Source organism: Calidris pugnax, unplaced genomic scaffold (genome assembly GCF_001431845.1).
Source record: "Calidris pugnax isolate Ruff unplaced genomic scaffold, ASM143184v1 scaffold42, whole genome shotgun sequence".
Taxonomy (NCBI): Eukaryota; Metazoa; Chordata; class Aves; order Charadriiformes; family Scolopacidae; genus Calidris; species Calidris pugnax.
In genome coordinates this window covers 1,926,970-1,946,768 of record NW_015090920.1, presented here as the reverse complement: position 1 = coordinate 1,946,768, position 19,799 = coordinate 1,926,970, and the positions used below count along the sequence as shown (strand labels likewise).

At 45.1% G+C, this 19,799-nt stretch overlaps 1 protein-coding gene across 1 annotated transcript in view; it reads right to left on the bottom strand.

The window, feature by feature from the left end:
• Positions 1 to 19,011, bottom strand: part of WDFY3 (WD repeat and FYVE domain containing 3) — a 197,175-nt gene extending 178,164 nt beyond the window's left edge. Inside the window, exons 1-2 of the mRNA XM_014949934.1 lie at positions 18,893 to 19,011; positions 1,754 to 1,964 (exon numbers count right to left, since the gene is read on the bottom strand). Of these exons, the coding sequence (XP_014805420.1) occupies positions 1,754 to 1,964; positions 18,893 to 18,921 (240 nt within the window). The 5' untranslated portion in view covers positions 18,922 to 19,011. The remainder of the gene's footprint in view (positions 1 to 1,753; positions 1,965 to 18,892) is intronic.
• Between the last annotated feature and the right edge of the window lie 788 nt (positions 19,012 to 19,799).

Here is a 19,799-nt window from a genome sequence, read left to right as displayed (position 1 = left end):
GAAAGAGAACAGATGGTGAAAAAACATCAGTCAACTACAAACAGGTTTCAATGGAGTCAAGTGGGGGGACGGAGAATTAGGACAAAGTCAGCAAGTGGTGCAGAGAAAAAAAAAAGTGTCATAAGAAAGAAAGGGGGGAAAGAGAAAGAACAGAGAAATTAAAACTAAACTGTTCTTTTTCATCTCCGAAGTCTAATCAAAGTCTAAGGAAAGACTGCTGTACAGAAATAGGACATGCATTGCTGCACTAGTTTTTCTTAATCCCAGTTATATCACCAATTGTGATTTCTGTAGATAAAACAGCTACTGCAAGTAGCTACCGTGAGGCCAGGAAAAAAAAAATTCTTCTCCAACCACAGATTACAAAGAAGTGCTGAAGCAGCTACAGTGGGTATATTCTGTTTTTCAGAAGCATCGGCCACCTGTAACCACCAGAGGGAGATTTCCAAGTGTAACGGCACCAAAATAACCTTCTCAGGCTCTAACCAAGATTAAGATTCCATTGTGTTAATTCGTGAACGCAAATTAAGAAAATCCATAACTAAAGGGCATACGATGCAAGCAGATAAATTAAAGAGGAAGTAGATAGACTGAGTTTACTTCTTCCAAACTCACACAACAGGTTACCAGTAGAACTTGGAATAAGTCCTAGGGCAACAGAATGACATTTAGGGGATCTATCCACCGAAGCGCTACCTAGTAGACTGAAAATCCTATTACTGCTACGCCGTGACCAGGATTAGTTTTTCTACACAGCATGTGAGCAGTTCAATGCCTAACACCATCCATAAGCCATATTTTCAACAAAACAACCATCTAAAAAACAGAGAAAGCTGAGTTGATTTTCCTATCTAGCGTTTGTATTTTAGTTTTTGGATGATTCCAGTTCTCCACGGTAGCATATACGAGCACACATCCATCACCCAGGAAGAGCTTCAGGGGCAAGGGTTCAGGTCACAGCAGGAAGAAAAGGAGAGCTAGATCTTTACCTACTTCTCTTTCAAGACCCTAAAACTACTATCGAAGTTATTATTCACGATGAAGTGACAGAGTAGCTGAGTGACATGAGGTGTCAGGAGGATTTATCTCCTATTAATTCCAGTGACGGTTGTCACAGTCCTGCCTCCAAACAAAATCTCAGTGCCTGAGCACAAAGGTGTACTGAAATATGAATGGCACTGCCAAGTGGCTATTATATCTTGCTTACAGATTGCTTACCCAAAATCTGCCTTGTCCAAGAAAAGGATTCAGATTCAATACACAGGGAAAGGGCTACAAGGGCAACGAGAATACAGAGAATTAATCACAAGAGGAGATTAAAATTGTTCAGCTCGTAGCCTAGCAAAACCAGGTCTGACAGGAGATATTATGATTGTTATCTCTAAACACGCATCAGGACAATAAATGTGAAGGAGGGAAAAGAGTTCTTTAGACTCAAGGACAGTGCCGTTACACAAACAAGTGGATGTAAACTTCCAACAAGGAAGCTGAGGTTGGAAATCAGATGACTCTGTAATGGCAAGCTCTGCAGAAAAGCTCTGTGACAGCCAACATGCAGATGTGGATTGCACTCCAGAAAAAAGCAGCAATAGAAGGAAATCTCCAATGGCAGGTTTATCCACTAACACAACAGTATGTGAGGAGAAAGGCTGCCAGTGGAAGAAAAGCTTCTGCTGGTGCTAGACCCAAAAGTCTTCGGAATACAAAGTCAATTCAAAGAAAGAGAACTCCTCTTAGAGGTTCTCCAGCTTACCCTGTTAAACACCGGCAACATCATGTAAAGTTTTTCTTCTTGTTCTTTCTGGGTCATGTGCCGTGGAGGATGGCAGAGCTCTGTGAAGAGGCGACGCAGATGCATCAAGCCCAGAGCGTTATCCTGGGGGCTACACTCCTCCTGCCGCGGCCGGCCCATGATCCTCTTCACCATATTCATCTTGACTGACTTCTGGAAGTTCCCTTCTATCCTGTTGAGAAAGGAAAAAGGAACTCATTAAGTAGAACAGATCGAGGTGTTACTCCATCAAAGCCATAAAAAAAAATATAGCACCCTCTCTCACCCTAAGTCCCCACGCTGCAGATAAGAGCATTGGCTCATTTTATAGGCCAGGCATTGATCAGTAAGTGTCTGGAGAATTTAAAGGCAACAACTTGAAACAGGAAAATACTTCAGCACAAACTGACCGGGCTTCGAACACCGCTAAGCACTTTGGGACTATTTATTAGATTATTTTTATGATTCTTTAGTGCACATGCCACAGCGTGTACAGCAGCGTTATCTACACACCACAAAGTAGTCTCAAAATAATTCCAGAATAAAATCAGTACCAGTTATGTACTTTAAGCTTCTAAGCAAACAAGACCTTCAAACCCTCTCAGACATTGACTTTATCACACAGAGGCACGCTTAAATTTTTTACTGACTTTCCTATGGCAAATAGACAAGGCCATCCAATGGAGCTAGCGTTCATCTCACACCTCAGCTGTCCAGTTTGCAGAAGAACACCTCAGTCCTCTCCTTCCTGAAGCACAAGAAACCTGGTTTTGGAATTACAGAATGGTTTGGGTTGGAAGGGAACTTTAAAGATCATCTTTTCCAGTGGATGTCAGGGTGGCTGAAGTCCCCTACCAGAATCAGGGCCTGCAAGTGTGATGTTTCCTGCAGTTGAAGTCAGACATCCTCCCCTTGAGATGTGGTCTACACAAGTCAGTAGTATACACAAGTCAGAAGGTTTCCTTTGGTTGCTTTGTCTCTAATTTTCACCCATAAGCTCTCAACCCATGCATCGCTGTCTTTCAAAAAAAGAACCGTGCAATGAATCCATTTTTTAATGTAGAGGCCAACACCCCCACCTTTCCTTCCTTGCCTGTCCCACTAAACAGCTTCTAGCCATCTACACAGTGCTCCAACCAGGTGATTCATCCCACCAAGTTTCAGCGACAGTGGTCGGATGACAGCTTTCCACCTCCTCCTCATTGCTACCCGTGCTGCAAGCATTGGTATAGAAACACTTCAGTTTGATTGTCAACTCTCTCACCTTTTTGTAGGGCTGGGGCACATTCATCACTACTCTGGGAGGTGCACTCATCCACCCTGCTGCTTGCAAGCAGGCTTTGTCCCAGCTTTGAATCCCATTGCCCAAGCTCATTAGTTTAAAGTGTGATTCACTAAGTCAGCCAACCTGGCCCCAAAAATTCTCTTTCCTTTTCTGGGTAGTTGGATCCCATCTCTCCCCAATAACTTATATCCAGCAAAGAACGTCCCATGATGACAGAAGCTAAAGCTCTGGTGATGACACCAGCCACGAAGACAGGTGTTGAACTGCATGTTCAACTGGGAGCCTACATGAAGGCTGGGGAGAACCTGTTTAGAAAGGCCTGCAGTGACAGGACGAGGGGCAATGGCTTCAAGCTGGAGGGGAACAGATTTAGACTGGAGATGAGGAGGGGGTTCTTCACTGTGAGGGTGGTGGAGCACTGGAACAGGTTGCTCAGGGAGGTGGTTGAGGCCCCATCCCTGGAGATATTCAAGGAGAGGCTCGACGAGGCCCTGGGCAACCTGGTCTAGTTGGGGGTGTCCCTGCTGACTGCGGGGAGGTGGGACTAGATGGCCTTTGGAGGTCCCTTCTGGCCTGGGCAATTCTATGATTCTATGTTGTGCCAACCTCTGCCTGCACTGCTATCTCTGATTGGGAAGATGAAGTAGAAGATCACTTGGGTGCCTGTCCTCTTCACTCATACCCCCCAGGGCTCTGAAGTCCTGCTTGATGTTGCCCAGGTTCTGCTTCTACCGTATCTTTGGTGCCCACATGTTTTAAAACATCTAACAGATATGACACAGCATCTGCATTTAGCCCTGTATTAGTCTTCGAAACAACATGGACCAAATCTTCTGAACGTGAGACTGAAGTCCATGAAGCAGGACCTCGCACAAGGGTTGAGAGGCAGATAAATCCCTCAAAAGACATAGCCAATTGGACACTGCGGCAAAAGGGACTATTCCCACAACCACATTCAAGTAAGGAAAGGAGTAAGAGGGAAACGGTGAAACAGTTTCAGCTCCACACACCACGTTGAGGAGACCAACAATGAAATACTCTGCCCACCTCTTGCTGCTCAAAGGCGAAGGTCAGTAAGAGCTCTAAAAATTGTTCAAGGGTAGAAAACGCCTCACAGCAAGAGACGCCAAGAACTTAATTATTTAAATTATCAAAAAGAGAGTTTACCGTGAAAGGTCAATTATTAAAAGGAGAAGTGATGATTCCAAAGGTGCTGTGATTAGAGTAATGGAGGGAAAATGCCCATAACTGAAGAACTCACACCCAGAGATTAAGTTGTGAGGAAAGACACTGGTTGGGTGCTAATGTCAGGAAAATAACACTAGCTACAAACAAGGGCTACACTTTTAAAACTGAAGATAATTAACCGCTAATAAAAAGCATTATCAGAAGAAACATGTTCTCTCTCTAACCCAAGAACAAAACACCTTTCTGGAACACATTCATAAAACAGTATTTTACTAACATGCAAAAAAAAAATTAGGAAGCAATGCTAACAGATGTTTTGGTACAATGCAAAATTTAATTAATGAAACAAGAAGTACTCAAAAAAGCTAAGCTAATGTACAGTAACTGTCAGCCCATGCTGGAAGTTTGCACTGGCATTTCACATTTGAAGAAAAATGAGATTACTGTATTACCCCTAAGAAATAACACAGGTAACTAACTTCAAATTTGCATGATTCACACCGTTAAAAATGGAACAGCACACCTTCTGGGGGTGTTTACTCCAGAAACCCACACCTTCTCCCAAACTCTTCAGCTTGGGAACTCTTCCCTCACTATAATAACATGTAAACCAACCAAAACGCCGACCGGAATCCCACATCTGTGCTCAATGAGCCAAAACTTCACTGCCTAAGCAGCAAAGGCCATATTTTCATTTTCATAAAATCTTTTACAGATAATATCTTAAATTTCTCTTTACGATTCACAAAATGCTGAGAACTCTAAATCCAACATCCAGAACACATGTTGTCATGGAATCCACCACTGCTGGAAGACCTCTGCTAGAGCAGACAATTTTTCTTTTAAATCCCATTTCTTCATTCAGCCTAAGCACACACCTAGACCAAGAATTTGCACGGGTTCAGCCACACAGGTGTGGTTCCACATCTCACAACTTTCTTACCATTGGAGAAGTCCAAATAAATGCTACGTGCTCTTTTCTCAGTGTAGCAGGAGCCTACTGGGGTGGCTTCATAGAATCATAGAATTGCCCAGGCCGGAAGGGACCTCCAAAGCCCATCTAGTCCCACCTCCCCACAGTCAGCAGGGACACCCCCAACCAGACCAGGTTGCCCAGGGCCTCGTCGAGCCTCTCCTTGAATATCTCCAGGGATGGGGCCTCAACCACCTCCCTGGGCAACCTGTTCCAGTGCTCCACCACCCTCACAGTGAAGAACCCCCTCCTCATCTCCAGTCTAAATCTGTTCCCCTCCAGCTTGAAGCCATTGCCCCTCATCCTGTCACTACAGGCCTTTCTAAACAGGCTCTCCCCAGCCTTCCTGGAGGCCCCTTCAGGGACTGGAAGGCTGCTCTTAGGTCTCCCTGGAGCCTCCTCTTCTCCAGGCTGAACAACCCCAGCTCCCTCAGCCTGTCCTCGGAGCAGAGGTGCTCCATCCCCCTGATCATCCTTGTGGCCCTCCTCTGGACCCTCTCCATCAGGTCCATGTCCTTCTTCTATTGAGGGCTCCAGACCTGCACACAATACTCCAGGTGAGGTCTCACCAGAGCAGAGTAAAGCAGAAGAATCCCCTCTCTGGACCTGCTGGCAACGCAGCTTTTGATGCAGCCCAGGATGGGATTGGCCTTCTGGGCTGCAAGTGCCCACTGCCTGCTCATGTCCAGCTTCTCCTCCACCAGCACCCCCAAGTCCCTTTCCTCAGGGCTGCTTTCCAATACCTCACCCCCCAGTTTGTATTGGTGGCCAGGATTGTTCCGGCCCAGGTGCAGAACTTTGCATTTGCTCTTGTTGAACCTCATGAGGTTCACCTGGGCCCACCTCTCCAGCCTGTCCAGGTCCTTTTGGATGACATCCCGTCCCTCTGGTGTATCGACAACACCACACAGCTTGGTATTGTCCACAAACTTGCTGATGGTGCCTTTAATCTCCCTGTCTATATCATTGATAAAAATGTTAAACAGTATTGGCCCCAGCACGGACCCTTGAGGAACACCACTTGTGACTTCTCCAAGATGCGATCCATTCACCTCCACTGGGACAGTTTTACCCCAGAGGGATCACAAATGCAGAGAACAATTAAAGTCCTCCTCACTTTCTCAACACAGTCATGGTCCCTCCTGCCTAGTCCCTGGTACTATCACGCATTCAGCCTCAACGTAAAGGGATGGGGCAGAGAGGAGGGGAGAACAGATGTAGCATAGTGTAAATAATATCCAAATTCTTCATTTCGTTGGTTTTTTTTTTTTTCTACAAGTAATACAAAAGACACTACGAAATTGATATGGTCCATTCACGTACTTAATTCAGTTGGAACTCCAATCCCCACAAAAAAAAAAAAACAGAATCACAGAATCCTCTAGGTTGGAAGGGACCTTAAAGATCATCTTGTCCAACCGTCAACCTAATTCTGACAAAAATAGACACCCACACAACAAACAAGGAGCAGCATCACTAAACCAGACCTCCCAGCACTACATCAACCTGTCTTTTGAACGCCTCCAGGGATGGGGCCTCAACCACCTCCCTGGGCAGCCCATTCCAATGCCTGAGAACCCTTTCAGTGACAAAATTGTTCCTAATATCCAGCCTGAACCTCCCCTGGGGCAACTTGAGGCCATTTCCTCTTGTCCTGTCGCCTGTGACTTGAGAAAAGAGACCGACCCCCACCTCTCTACACCCTCCTTTCAGGGAGTTGGAGAGAGCAATAAGGTCTCCCCTCAGCCTCCTCTTCTCCAGGCTGAACACCCCCAGCTCCCTCAGCCTCTCCTCATAAGACTTATTCTCCAGACCCCTCACCATCTTTGTCGCCCTTCTCTGGACCCGCTCCAGCACCTCAATGTCTTTTTTATGGTAGGGGGCCCAAACTGGACACAGTACTCAAGGTGAGGCCTCACCAGTGCCCAGTACAGGGGGACAATCACCTCTCAGGCCCTACTCCCCACGCCGTTCCTGACACAGGCCAGGATGCTGGTGGCCTTCTTGGCCACCTGGGCACACTGCTGGCTCCTGTTCAGCCGGTGTCCACCAACACCCCCAGGTCCTTTTCTGCCAGGCAGCTCCAGCCACTCTGCCCCCAGCCTGGAGCGCTGCAGGGGGTTGGTGGGACCCAAGGGCAGGACCCGGCACTTGGCCTTGTTGAACCTCATCCCGTTGGTCTCGGCCCATCCATCCAGCCTGTCGAGATCTCTCTGCAGAGCCTCTCTACCCTCCACGCAACACAAAAGGCAAAAACCAGCCACAGCGCTACAGAACTTCAGATTTCTGTCCCAAAGATGCCCCTGCAATGCTCAAGAAAGTCCTCCTAGAAGGCACTCTTTGGGAATGTCCCTTGCTATGAAGCATTCCCTTCCTTGATGGTTTTCACAGATACAGAGTCCATGGTGCCCTGTACAAAGTGGAGATGGGGGCAGTAACACTGACAATTACACACAGAGACCTTTGCGATACGTGCTGCTTTTCTCTGACGACATTATCTGCCCTGGGGACCAGCTTTTGCTGCCAGTATCTTCTGCTCATTCTCAGTTTTCAGACTCTTGTAAAGTCTACCCTCAATTCCACTGCAGATCGACTCGAATGTAGACAGTGTATTAATTTCAAGCAGAATAGATGCTACTTGTAGAATTATTCCAGAGTTGAATCCTACTATGTTTCTGTTCTTCTAGGAAAAAAACTAGCACGGACTCCATGCAACATCATCCAAAATATACTGTACATGAAATTTGAAAGAATTTCTGTGATTTACTTTCGCCAGTCCAAAGACAGTGATATTTTTTCTTATTCCCATAACACAGATTATCTACGAAAATACAAAGAAGACAGCTATGGGCTCTGGGAGCCCCAGCATTAGGTCCGAACCTTAGACATGCGAGAAGAATTATCCGTGGTTTACAGCAGGCCAAAAGCTTCCTCATGGTCAATCTCAGTACCAGAACATACTTATCCCTAAGAAAACATTGAGATGTTTAAGCTCATCTAAAATAAAAATTAAAAAATAAAAAAATACCCTCAGAGGAGTGATACATTAAAAACACTACACCAGAACTTTACACATTTGTTGAATGAAAGGACAGCTGCCACTATGTCCTGTATAAATATTTTGAGTGAGGTTTGCTTTGTTTGGGTTTAGGCTTGCACAAGAGAAAGCACTGCACCTAAACCTTTTCCTTCAAATAAAAAAATATCAAGAAAGGACCTTCCTATTCTACAGAAATGCATTTCCTCATGGGTTCTTCTGTCCTGCTCCTCCCTGCCAGATGAGATCAGATCAGATCAGAATGCCTCACAGCTATTAAATCAACTGATTTTCCTAAACCCGCCCCGCGGCACAGGCGTGTTAACAGCCTCAAGATACACACAATGAACAGACAGACACACACCTTACCCTAAAATTGGTGGTGTCTAACGTGGATATCGAGTTGAAGAAACTTTGGAGAGTAGCTAACCCTACATGGCATCTTCTAATGCTTGAATCTCTCTGCTTGCTTGCGTTGTTATCCCTTCGAGACCAGTTGACGTCCTCCTCCCTGTCAACTTGTGATCTCAAAGCCTACTACTGCACCCAGTACACCAAGGATGCAATTAGAGAGCAACTCCAAAACCCCACGAGGAGCTTTGTGGAAGAGGCAAGGACAGAAGCTGGGTCTCAGGAGAGGAGGCTCTTCCCTGCCTGATGTCCCCTCTTCTGGCAGGTAACAGCCACACGATGTTCACTACACGGCCTTGCTGAATTACTTCCCCCAACAAGTCCAAGCAGGCACACTCCTCATAAGGAACCTCTGATGGTCCTCTGAGGGGACCTCAGATGGTCCATCTGTTGAGTCTTTGGCATTTCTAAGCTGAGTAAGAAGTTAAAGGTTATTTTGAGAGAGGAAACTAAGCAAGCAGTAGGTTCCTCACAAAGCTGTACAGTGACAGGCACATGGTCCACCAGGAGGATTGGGTTGAAGCAGTTCAACCCAATGTTCAACCCAAGGTTATCTTCTGACACTTGGGCTAAAAAGGTGAATTAATGGCAGTTCCATATCATCATGCTCTGTATGGACCAAAACTAAAATAAGACACTCGATGAGCAGATTTCAAATGTACACAAAGACAGGAACAATAAAACTGCTGCTCTTGTAAAACACATTGCTGTTTTCTCCTAGTGGTAGAACAGTCTCCATGGGAATATGGAGAATTACGGTCCATAATTCTCCATACTGGAGAATTAAGAAGGAAGAGGAAATGGCCTCAAGTTGCCCCAGGGGAGGTTCAAGGCTGGATATTAGGAAAAATTTTTTCACTGAAAGGGTTCTCAGCCATTGGAATGGGCTGCCCAGGGAGGTGGTTGAGGCCCCATCCCTGGAGGTGTTCAAAAGACGGGTTGATGTAGTGCTGGGAGGTCTGGTTTAGTGATGATGCTCCTTGTTTGTTGTGGGGGTGTCTATTTTTGTCAGTTAGGTTGACGGTTGGACAAGATGATCTTTAAGGTCCCTTCCATCCTAGAAGATTCTGTGATTCTGTAATTAATACGGACCATATGAATCAATATGGACCATACAAATATTCCATGGTGGAATATAAGAAGCTGACAAGATGATCTTTAAGGTCCCTTCCATCTCTGAGGGTGGCAGAGCCCTGGCAGAGGCTGCCCAGGGAGGTGGTTGAGGCCCCATCCCTGGAGGTGTTCAAAAGACGGGTTGATGTAGTGCTGGGAGGTCTGGTTTAGTGATGATGCTCCTTGTTTGTTGTGGGGGTGTCTATTTTTGTCAGTTAGGTTGACGGTTGGGCAAGATGATCTTTAAGGTCCCTTCCAACCCCATGTGATCCTGTGATAAGAAATGAAGCAAGCGATGAATCCTACAACATGAACTCATAGGATTCTCAAGAACTTTTGCTGGAGTTAGTGCAAGAAAATCATATTTTAAAGCGTTTTCTACTGTTATGGAAGCTGCTGGACAAATGATCAGAATTGCATTACATAAAATACCAACAACTTACGAAGCTCAAAGACAGAGAGTGCGAGAAAAAACATAACACACACATATAATCATTAACACAAGTTCGGGTACGATAATGTACGGGTAATACTGCTGGAGCTATCAAAACATTTGTGAAGAAAAAAGAAGTAGAGAGACAGAAGCTGCATGAGACACACTTATTTTCACAATAGCTATTATAGGTCCAAGCTGTGCATCTAGTTCCAAAAGGGTGTTATTTAAATAAGCAGCTAGGTAATTATCTGCTTCGTAATTACAGTCACAAGCGTTTCTCCAGGCACTCTATTGGTATTACATCAGCAGTTTAGCAGTGAAACAGGAATCAATTTCTTTCTCTTGCAGATTATAATGGGACATCAGCACACACCTCCACCCCAATTATCTCAGGGAAATGAAACTTAAAATAAGTCTCATTGCTACAATGAATTGCAGAAGTCCATTACGATCAGTAAAATCTACACTTCTTATTTCCCTCCATGTTACATCTGGTATTTCTTTCCTGATTTTAAGATTCTCTACCCGTGTAGTTAATACTAACATTCTGAAGATGACCATATGCACTATCAAAAAGGACCTTTTTTTGGCCTTCAGAAGAAACAATAGAGAGCTGTTCCAGCCTAGATACACATCCATTTGTCTGAACAGGGATAAATCCTCTTTGTAGGCAAAAACATCAGCGGGCGGTCAAGCGAGGAAGGCAATTACTTCCTCCCCTTTCCCCACACCACCACCAAACCAACCCCAAAGAAAAATCACGCAGGGGGGAAGATGTGCTGCTGAAAAGGAAGGTGTTGGACCGAAGCAGCACACGCTCATTTGGGGAATATCACCTGGTTCCTGTGGGCAAAGCCGGAGCGAAAGCCAGCGTGCTGACTCAGTGCTAAAAGCACCTATTCCTGCATCGAATTTCCCCCTTGTTAAACAGCCAGTCATCTGGTTAAAACAGGAACTGTTTCATTGAGAAATCCTCCTGACAGGAAAGTACTATCAACCCCCCACTCCAATTTTTGTACTGCAAAGGGTTATTAATTAAGGAAGGTGCGCAGATGAGGATTTGCAAGGTCGCGTAATCACAGAATCACAGAATCTTCTAGGTTGGAAGGGACCTTAAAGATCATCTTGTCCAACCGTCAACCTGACTGACAAAAATAGACACCCACACAACAAACAAGGAGCATCATCACTAAACCAGACCTCCCAGCACTACATCAACCCGTCTTTTGAACACCTCCAGGGATGGGGCCTCAACCACCTCCCTGGGCAGCCCATTCCAATGCCTGAGAACCCTTTCAGTGAAAAAATTTTTCCTAATATCCAACCTGAACCTCCCCTGGTGTAACTTGAGGCCATTTCCTCTTGTCCTGTCGCCTGTGACTTGAGAGAAGAGATGGCCTTCTTGGCCACCTGGGCACACTGCTGGCTCCTGTTCAGCCGGTGTCCACCAACACCCCCAGGGCCTTTTCTGCCAGGCAGCTCCAGCCACTCTGCCCCCAGCCTGGAGCGCTGCAGGGGGTTGGTGGGACCCAAGGGCAGGACCCGGCACTTGGCCTTGTTGAACCTCATCCCACTGGCCTCGGCCCATCCATCCAGCCTGTCCAGGTCCCTCTGCAGAGCCTCTCTACCCTCCAGCAGATCAACACTCCCACCCAGCTTGGTGTCATCTGCGATCTCAATGAGGGTGCACTCGATCCCCTCGGCCAGATCATTGATAAAGATGTCAAAGAGAATTGGCCCCAGTACTGAGCCCTGTGGGACACCACTCGTGACTGGACGCCAGCTGGATTTAACTCCATTCCCCACCACTCTCTGGGTCCGTCCCTCCAGCCAGTTTTTAACCCAGCAGAGGGTATTCCCATCCAAACCATGGGCAGCCAGTTATTATTTCAGGCTTGGGGGTTTTGTGTGTTATTTGTCCCTTTGTACTGAAATGTTTTAAAACTTATCTCTAGGAACCTCATATTATCACCTGTAAGCCTAACCTTCCCCTTTTTCAGATGACTGTAAGTCCAGAGGCCAACCTATTGAAATACTGGTTTGATTCTACAGGTTGAAGAGATGCTTACAGAGGTGTCTCAGTTCACAGGGAGTGTCCAAATCGCAGAATTCAATGCAGTTATTGTTTGCTTTAACATCTCCAAAAAGAAAAAAAAAAAAAAAAAAGAATTGCTATCCTAATTCAGGATATGTTTTTCCTGTTCTCTGAACTCAAATTAGATGAGTATTTAAGGATAGAATTGCTCTGTTACTTGTAACACCACAAATGGCTATTCTTATGCTCAGTCTGACCTTAATACCTTGACGTCACTGCAAACAAAACTTTCTTAATACTCCAACAAATGTGAAGAACTTAAGCGGTTAGTGAGACACATACAGTTATAAAATACGGACTATCCATCTTCTTTCTAGCTCCATTTCCCACAAATTATTCATGGTAATGACACATAATAGCAAGTGCTGATAGAGTAGATTTCCTGTGGTTTGTACCCTCTTGAAGGTTAATGTGTTATATTCGGTGAAAAAGAAGGATACCAATTAAATAACAGTGATGCTTTGACCTAGGCTGCAGGGATGAAGGAAAGCTGTCTAGCTAAAGAATAATCACGCGTCTGCATTGTATTTGTTATTAACTTAAAGTGAACTTCAGTTATATCAAATGTTTGCACTTCATTTTTTTCAAATAAGCAGATAAAGTACTGTTTTGCACTTCTGTATACAGCCTATTTTTTTCTGACTCTTATACAGACATAGCTTATGTCTAGAAGATAACCCTATCATTGCGTTTTCTGTTTCTTTAACTAATAACCACAAAATCTTAGTTCCCAAAATTACTTCCAGGACTATCAATATTTTCAAGCTGCAAACATTTCTTCCGCCACCTCCAAAACATCAAGCCTGTAAACCAAATATTAAATCCTACCACAGCTGAAAACAATACGCAGTGCTTCTCCAAACCGCAGTTCAAGCTGCAGCAATTTTCTTTGCTTCTATTTCCGTAGATGAAAAAACACAGATAACTTGAAGATCTCAAGTGCAGACCCACCATCCATTATGCCCTTTCAACTGAAGAGCCTACTTCAATTTTAATTTGTAGTGCACTAGCACAGAACAAAGGTTACCTAGCATGAAGGACTACCATTGCACACGTGAAGGTAAAGGATGTGATTAAAATCCTTGTCCGCAGATATTCAGGGATGGGGCTCAAAACTCAAATAGCTTTATGGAACAGGGAGGAGCTACAAGTCAGTGTCACAGAAAGCAAAGAAGAGACAGCACATGAGGAAGCAAACACGTGTGCTGCTTTTTCCTAGCGGGAGCAAAACTGTCCTCAGAGCATCCAAAATGTCATTTTTTGGCTCGATGTGGATAAAATTGCTTCCTACATCTTTATGTAGCACACATTAGGATCCGCTACGAGTATTAACACACAATTCTCAGCACTGCTTTTCTTTAAGCAAGCCTTTGGCAAGACTTAAGGATGCCCATTTTTCAGCTCAGTAATAAACTGATAATCAAGCTAAAAAAATTGTAAATGCCCACAAAGACAACTGCCAGAAAGCTCAGATAGAGACCATTTAGACTGACCACGCATATTCATTTAAGTTTTCTGCCTTTGCATTTTTTACTCTACATCTTTTTTCAACTGAAATGAAAGACTAATTCTCATTTTGTCTTGAGCTACCACACGCTACTCCCAGAACCAAAAGGCAACGCTACTTTTGTGAGCACTTGAACAGGTACATCCACCTCTTCCTTAAAAGTGGCTTTTGAAAAAAGTCAGGGGAAACCTCATGAGTCGTTTTCACATTTCAGAAGCCAAATAGCAAGCAATAAATATTGCATTGACGTTCAACCAATGCTGAATAATATTGGAAGAGCTCCATTATGGTCTAAAAGACAGCAGTCGTGTATGGAAGTATTCCTCCTGCTTTTCTATACACCTCTGGTCTGAATTGCTAACGACAAGGTCTTGGGCTGTTTTGTTTCCCAGGTAGGAATACTACCAACATGTCACTTCAAAGAGGTTGTGATCATTTTCAGCCTTATTTCAGCACTTCCTATTGCTTCAGAAATAAACAAGCATCTGTGCCCAGGGTTTAACACTGATTTTAAGGCTGGTAAACTGCTCTTTGGGACTAGCTGGTAGCAGAGAGAGGAATTTTATTACATCAGCCAAGCCTGTGGTTTTGTTGTTTTTCTTATCCAGGTTGTTAGAAACAAGGGCAGCTCTATGGAGACAAATTTTACAGGTGATGGGCTTCTACTTACTGCTCTTTCATATGTAAATTTCCTGAAGGCAGAAAAATTGTTCTTCCTTTGGGTATATAAACGGCTGTTTTACATCTATGGATGAATTTCATGCTTTGGACTGTTGGGAAGAAAAACCACTATCACCACCACCACAAATGTAGATTTACGTGATACCATGCTCCTTTTAAAAAAAAATAATAATAATTTGTGGCTTTTTTACCTAAATACATGTGCTTAGACTCACTGCTGTCCTTCCTGAAGGTGGTATTTGGGATGACCCTATTTAGAGCATGGCCCTACTGCTTGGATGTAAGAGCCTGCTCCAAGTTCCCAGGTTTCCTTCCCCGTTCCCCCCACGCACACCTGGAAAAGCAAACAGACCAGAGTCATTCTTCCCCATTCCTAATAACAGCTCATTGTTTCATTGTTGATTCTAGTAGAATAACTTTTATAGGAAGACTTTTTTTACTTTCCTTGTTGACTGCTAATGCAGGAGCCACCCTCTGGAACAGGGGTTTTTTTCCCCTCTGCCTTTGATGATGTCTGTATGCCAGCCAAGCACACGTTTATCTCTTTACATCCCAGATTATTTTGCCTTTTTTTTTTTTTTTTTCTTTCTTGTCGTTCAAGGGCTTCTTAGCAGCATTTCCTCTCCTGAATGGTGTGGTTTAGTCATTGCCATGCAGTTCAGGTTGGCAAAGTAAAATTTCAGTTCTACTCTATTCTCAACGGGCTGTAACTGGCATTCTGTTTGTCCAATTAATGCAAATCAGTTTATTCAGGCCTTTTGGAAACAAAAACCTCCAAGAAAAACGGCATTCAGAGATGCTCAAGATATTTTACCGTGGAACATCAGAAGAACTCGTTAATTAGAATTTGCTCTCCAAAAATATTGAGGAATTGAACAGCCCGTTCTGCTTTGGTTTGGTTTTTTTAACCAGTTGTTACCTATCTCCATAGGATTCAGCAAACTTCCTGATGCTGCACAGAGAAGTTGTTTATAAGCTTTTTGCTGTCATGTTCTGATTCTGAGTAATCTATCGATTCCCCCCTCCATTTCAGATGACTTTGCTGAGGTGCAAAGCTTTCAGCTCTTGCAATTTTTCTAGCGTGGGTTCAAAACCAGCCCGACGTTTCAGTCCTTGCTTTCCTCCAAGCTGTTTTTCAGCTGGAGGTGTTAGTAGCAGCGCTGAGGTTTGCAGGATAATTTGGTTTTGTGTTCTCTTGCCAGCTAGAGAACACATCCCCATGGATGGGGAGCATCCACACCTGCGAGAGCGTCCAGTTAAAAACTTCCAGATTAACACCCATCTGGTAAATTCTACTTTCCAACAGCAAACCTGCTGTGTTTATAATGCGGGCACTGAGAATACTGAAAAAGCAGACCTTTTCTTCTCTCCGTTTGAAACTTGTTAACCCATTAACAATTTTCCTATAAAGGAGTGTTCCAACAATACATGTCAGTGGAGAAATACCTCCTGTTTTGTTATTATCTTTTCAGCCAACTTCCACTTTCCTTCTGCCTGTCAGGACTTCTGCGTTCCACGCATTTTTGTGTTCCACGCATTTTTGTGTGTTTCCTCAGTTACCATGTTCCTCTGGTAGAAAATGTCTTTTGCACTCCTGGAAGGAGAGGAGGAATTGTATGGCCAGAAAACTAGTTCAGGCGGTTGCAGTCAAGGCCAGATTGCCAGCTTGAGACCACACTGGACCAGGTCACAGAATCACAGAATCTTCTAGGTTGGAAGGGACCTTAAAGATCATCTTGTCCAACCGTCAACCTAACTGACAAAAATAGACACCCACACAACAAACAAGGAACATCATCACTAAACCAGACCTCCCAGCACTACATCAACCCGGCTTTTGAACACCTCCAGGGATGGGGCCTCAACCACCTCCCTGGGCAGCCCATTCCAATGCCTGAGAACCCTTTCCGTGAAAAAATTTTTCCTAATATCCAGCCTGAACCTCCCCTGGGGCAACTTGAGGCCATTTCCTCTCGTCCTGTCGCCTGTGACTTGAGAAAAGAGACCGACCCCCATCTCTCTACACCCTCCTTTCAGGGAGTTGTAGAGAGCAATAAGGTCTCCCCTCAGCCTCCTCTTCTCCAGGCTGAACACCCCCAGCTCCCTCAGCCTCTCCTCACAAGACTTATTCTCCAGACCCCTCACCATCTTTGTCGCCCTTCTCTGGACCCGCTCCAGCACCCCAATGTCTTTTTTATGGTAGGGGGCCCAAAACTGGACACAGTACTCAAGGTGAGGCCTCACCAGTGCCTAGTACAGGGGGACAATCACCTCCCGAGTCCTCCTCCCCACACTTCTCCTCCTGACACAGGCCAGGATGCTGTTGGCCTTCTTGGCCACCTGGGCACACTGCTGGCTCCTGTTCAGCCGGTGTCCACCAACACCCCCAGGTCCTTTTCTGCCAGGCAGCTCCAGCCACTCTGCCCCCAGCCTGGAGCGCTGCAGGGGGTTGGTGGGACCCAAGGGCAGGACCCGGCACTTGGCCTTGTTGAACCTCATCCCATTGGCCTCGGCCCATCCATCCAGCCTGTCGAGATCTCTCTGCAGAGCCTCTCTACCCTCCAGCAGATCAACACTCCCACCCAACTTGGTGTCATCTGCAAACTCACTGAGGGTGCACTCGATCCCCTCGTCCAGATCATTGATGAAGATGTTAAAGAGAACAGGTCCCAGTACCCAGCCCTGTGGGACACCACTCGTGACTGGACGCCAGCTGGATTTAACTCCATTCCCCACCACTCTCTGGGTCCGTCCCTCCAGCCAGTTTTTAACCCAGCAGAGGGTATTCCCATCCAAGCCATGGGCAGCCAGTTTCTCCAGGAGGATCCTGTGGGAGACTGTACCAAAGGCTTTGCTGAAGTCCAGATAAACAACATCCACAGCCTTTCCTTCGTCCAGGTCAAAGGGGTGGAAACATGCCTCAGCGGTGGGATTGCACAAGGGACGAGCAAATAGTTTCTCGGAGCCTGAATGTCTATGAACAAACCACCTGAATGTGCTAATGCAGGTGTCTCTAACATAATACCTACACAGAAACACTACTTTGATCTTTACCCTAACCAATGATTAGGGTTAATGAAACACAGTAAGATTTTTTTTTATTTTTTTTTTATGTCTGGAGTGACCATTCCTCATCTCCTAAAGCAGAAAGGCTTCTTTAATTTTGAAGAGTTTTGTTTGGTCCTTAGCCCTGCAATGGCAATATATTTTACCTTGCGCAAACGATTTTAAACCTTCTTCTGGTATAAGTATTAACTTTTTTTTTTTCCAAGCTAAGGAGGTACTATAGAGTGAACAGTTCAAGGTATGGAATTTCAGCTTTCTTTTGTGGCTGGTAAATCTGAATTGGCTTTTAGAGATCAAATCTGAATTTATATGCAGATGAGGTGATTAAAGGCTTTGCACTGAAATTCACAGATGAAGTCGTGCAGAACCCAGCAGTTACAGGTGAATTTTTGGTAGCCTTAGGAACTGACTGTATTTCTTGGTCTTGTTTTGTGAAGAGATGAAGGACCATCTATACTGTTATAGGTACCTCAAAGATGAGGCTTTCTGCACCTCTTGGAGTGCCTGTAGATATTCTTGGACATTAAAGTTGGTCTCTCTCATACAGGAACAAAACTGCAACACTTTCAAAAATCCATGCTTATTTAGCTTGCATTCTATTGCTACTAATGGTGTTGTTACTAATTATCTACCATTAATTACTTTCAAAAGTATTTTTCCCCCCCTCCTTGACCCATGTTCTACTCCTGCTTGGCCATAATGCCAAAATGAAAGTTATATTTCCCAATGAATAGAGGTTTTCTCAACAGAATTTTACGCAGTACACTGCAAGATTAAATAGGACTGCTAGAAATCCCCCCCAAAAGTGAGCTTTTTCAAAGTGCTCTTATTCAAAGAGGAAAAAAATGAAGCCTTTAGCACTCAGAGACAGGCAAATTACTATTTTAATACAGTATTTCTCCAACTTTGTTACATTTCCAAAAACATTGTCTAATGTAAGTTGATAAGAAGCCTGCTTCACAGCAGAAGCACCATACTAGAGAACAGGCTGCATTTCAAAAACTTTACTAACTAAAATGAATTTTTTCTTATTATTTCTTAATAAGAAATAACTTCTTAAATCTACCTATTCTTATTTCTGTAGAGCCAATATCAAAACCACAGAAAATTATGCATAGTTACATGACTTAACGCTCTTCAAAATACGACATTTTGACTCAATCTCAGCTTGTCATTTGGTTCAGTTTCTCTCCGTAACAGCAAGTACAACTCTGACAACAAGAAGCCCAACTTCACAGGAGCTAGTCGTGTCATGAAAAGTAAATCTAGGGAAAAAGCATCGTGCAAAGAGATCCGAGCATTTCACATTCGTTTAGGTCTCAATCCTACCTCGAATTCCTGAAGCTCAGTGCAAGCATCTTCAAAATCCTCTCCTTGTAAGATATTACAAATAGGAGACTGGCAAGTTCCTCTGCCTACAAGCCACTGCCAGCCCATCCTGAGTAAACATCCTCCTCCCCTGGCAGTCAGACGGGCCTCCCGAGCTTTGCGCCGCCGTCTGTACCAGTGCCCAGGCGGGTGTGATTGTGGAGCAAGCACAGCTGGTCCCTCCCAGCCAGCCCAGGGACACGGGAAGGAGAGGAGGAGAGAAAGCCTTCCTCCCGCCTTACGATGCCCAGGCCACAGTAAATGACCTGGGCAGGCTGGAGAGGTGGGCCCAGGTGAACCTCATGAGGTTCAACAAGAGCAAATGCAAGGTTCTGCACCTGGGCCGGAACAATCCTCACCACCAATACAAACTGGGGGGTGAGGGATTGGAAAGCAGCCCTGAGGAAAGGGACTTGGGGGTGCTGGTGGAGGAGAAGCTGGACATGAGCAGGCAGTGGGCACTTGCAGCCCAGAAGGCCAATCCCATCCTGGGCTGCATCAAAAGATGCATTGCCAGCAGGTCCAGAGAGGGGATTCTGCCACTTTACTCTGCTCTGGTGAGACCTCACCTGGAGTATTGTGTGCAGGTCTGGAGCCCTCAATATAAGAAGGACATGGACCTGATGGAGAGGGTCCAGAGGAGGGCCACAAGGATGATCAGGGGGATGGAGCACCTCTGCTACGAGGACAGGCTGAGGGAGCTGGGGTTGTTCAGCCTGGAGAAGAGGAGGCTCCGGGGAGACCTAATAGCAGCCTTCCAGTACCTGAAAGGAGCCTACATGAAGGCTGGGGAGAGCCTGTTTAGAAAGGCCTGCAGTGACAGGACGAGGGGCAATGGCTTCAAGCTGGAGGGGAACAGATTTAGACT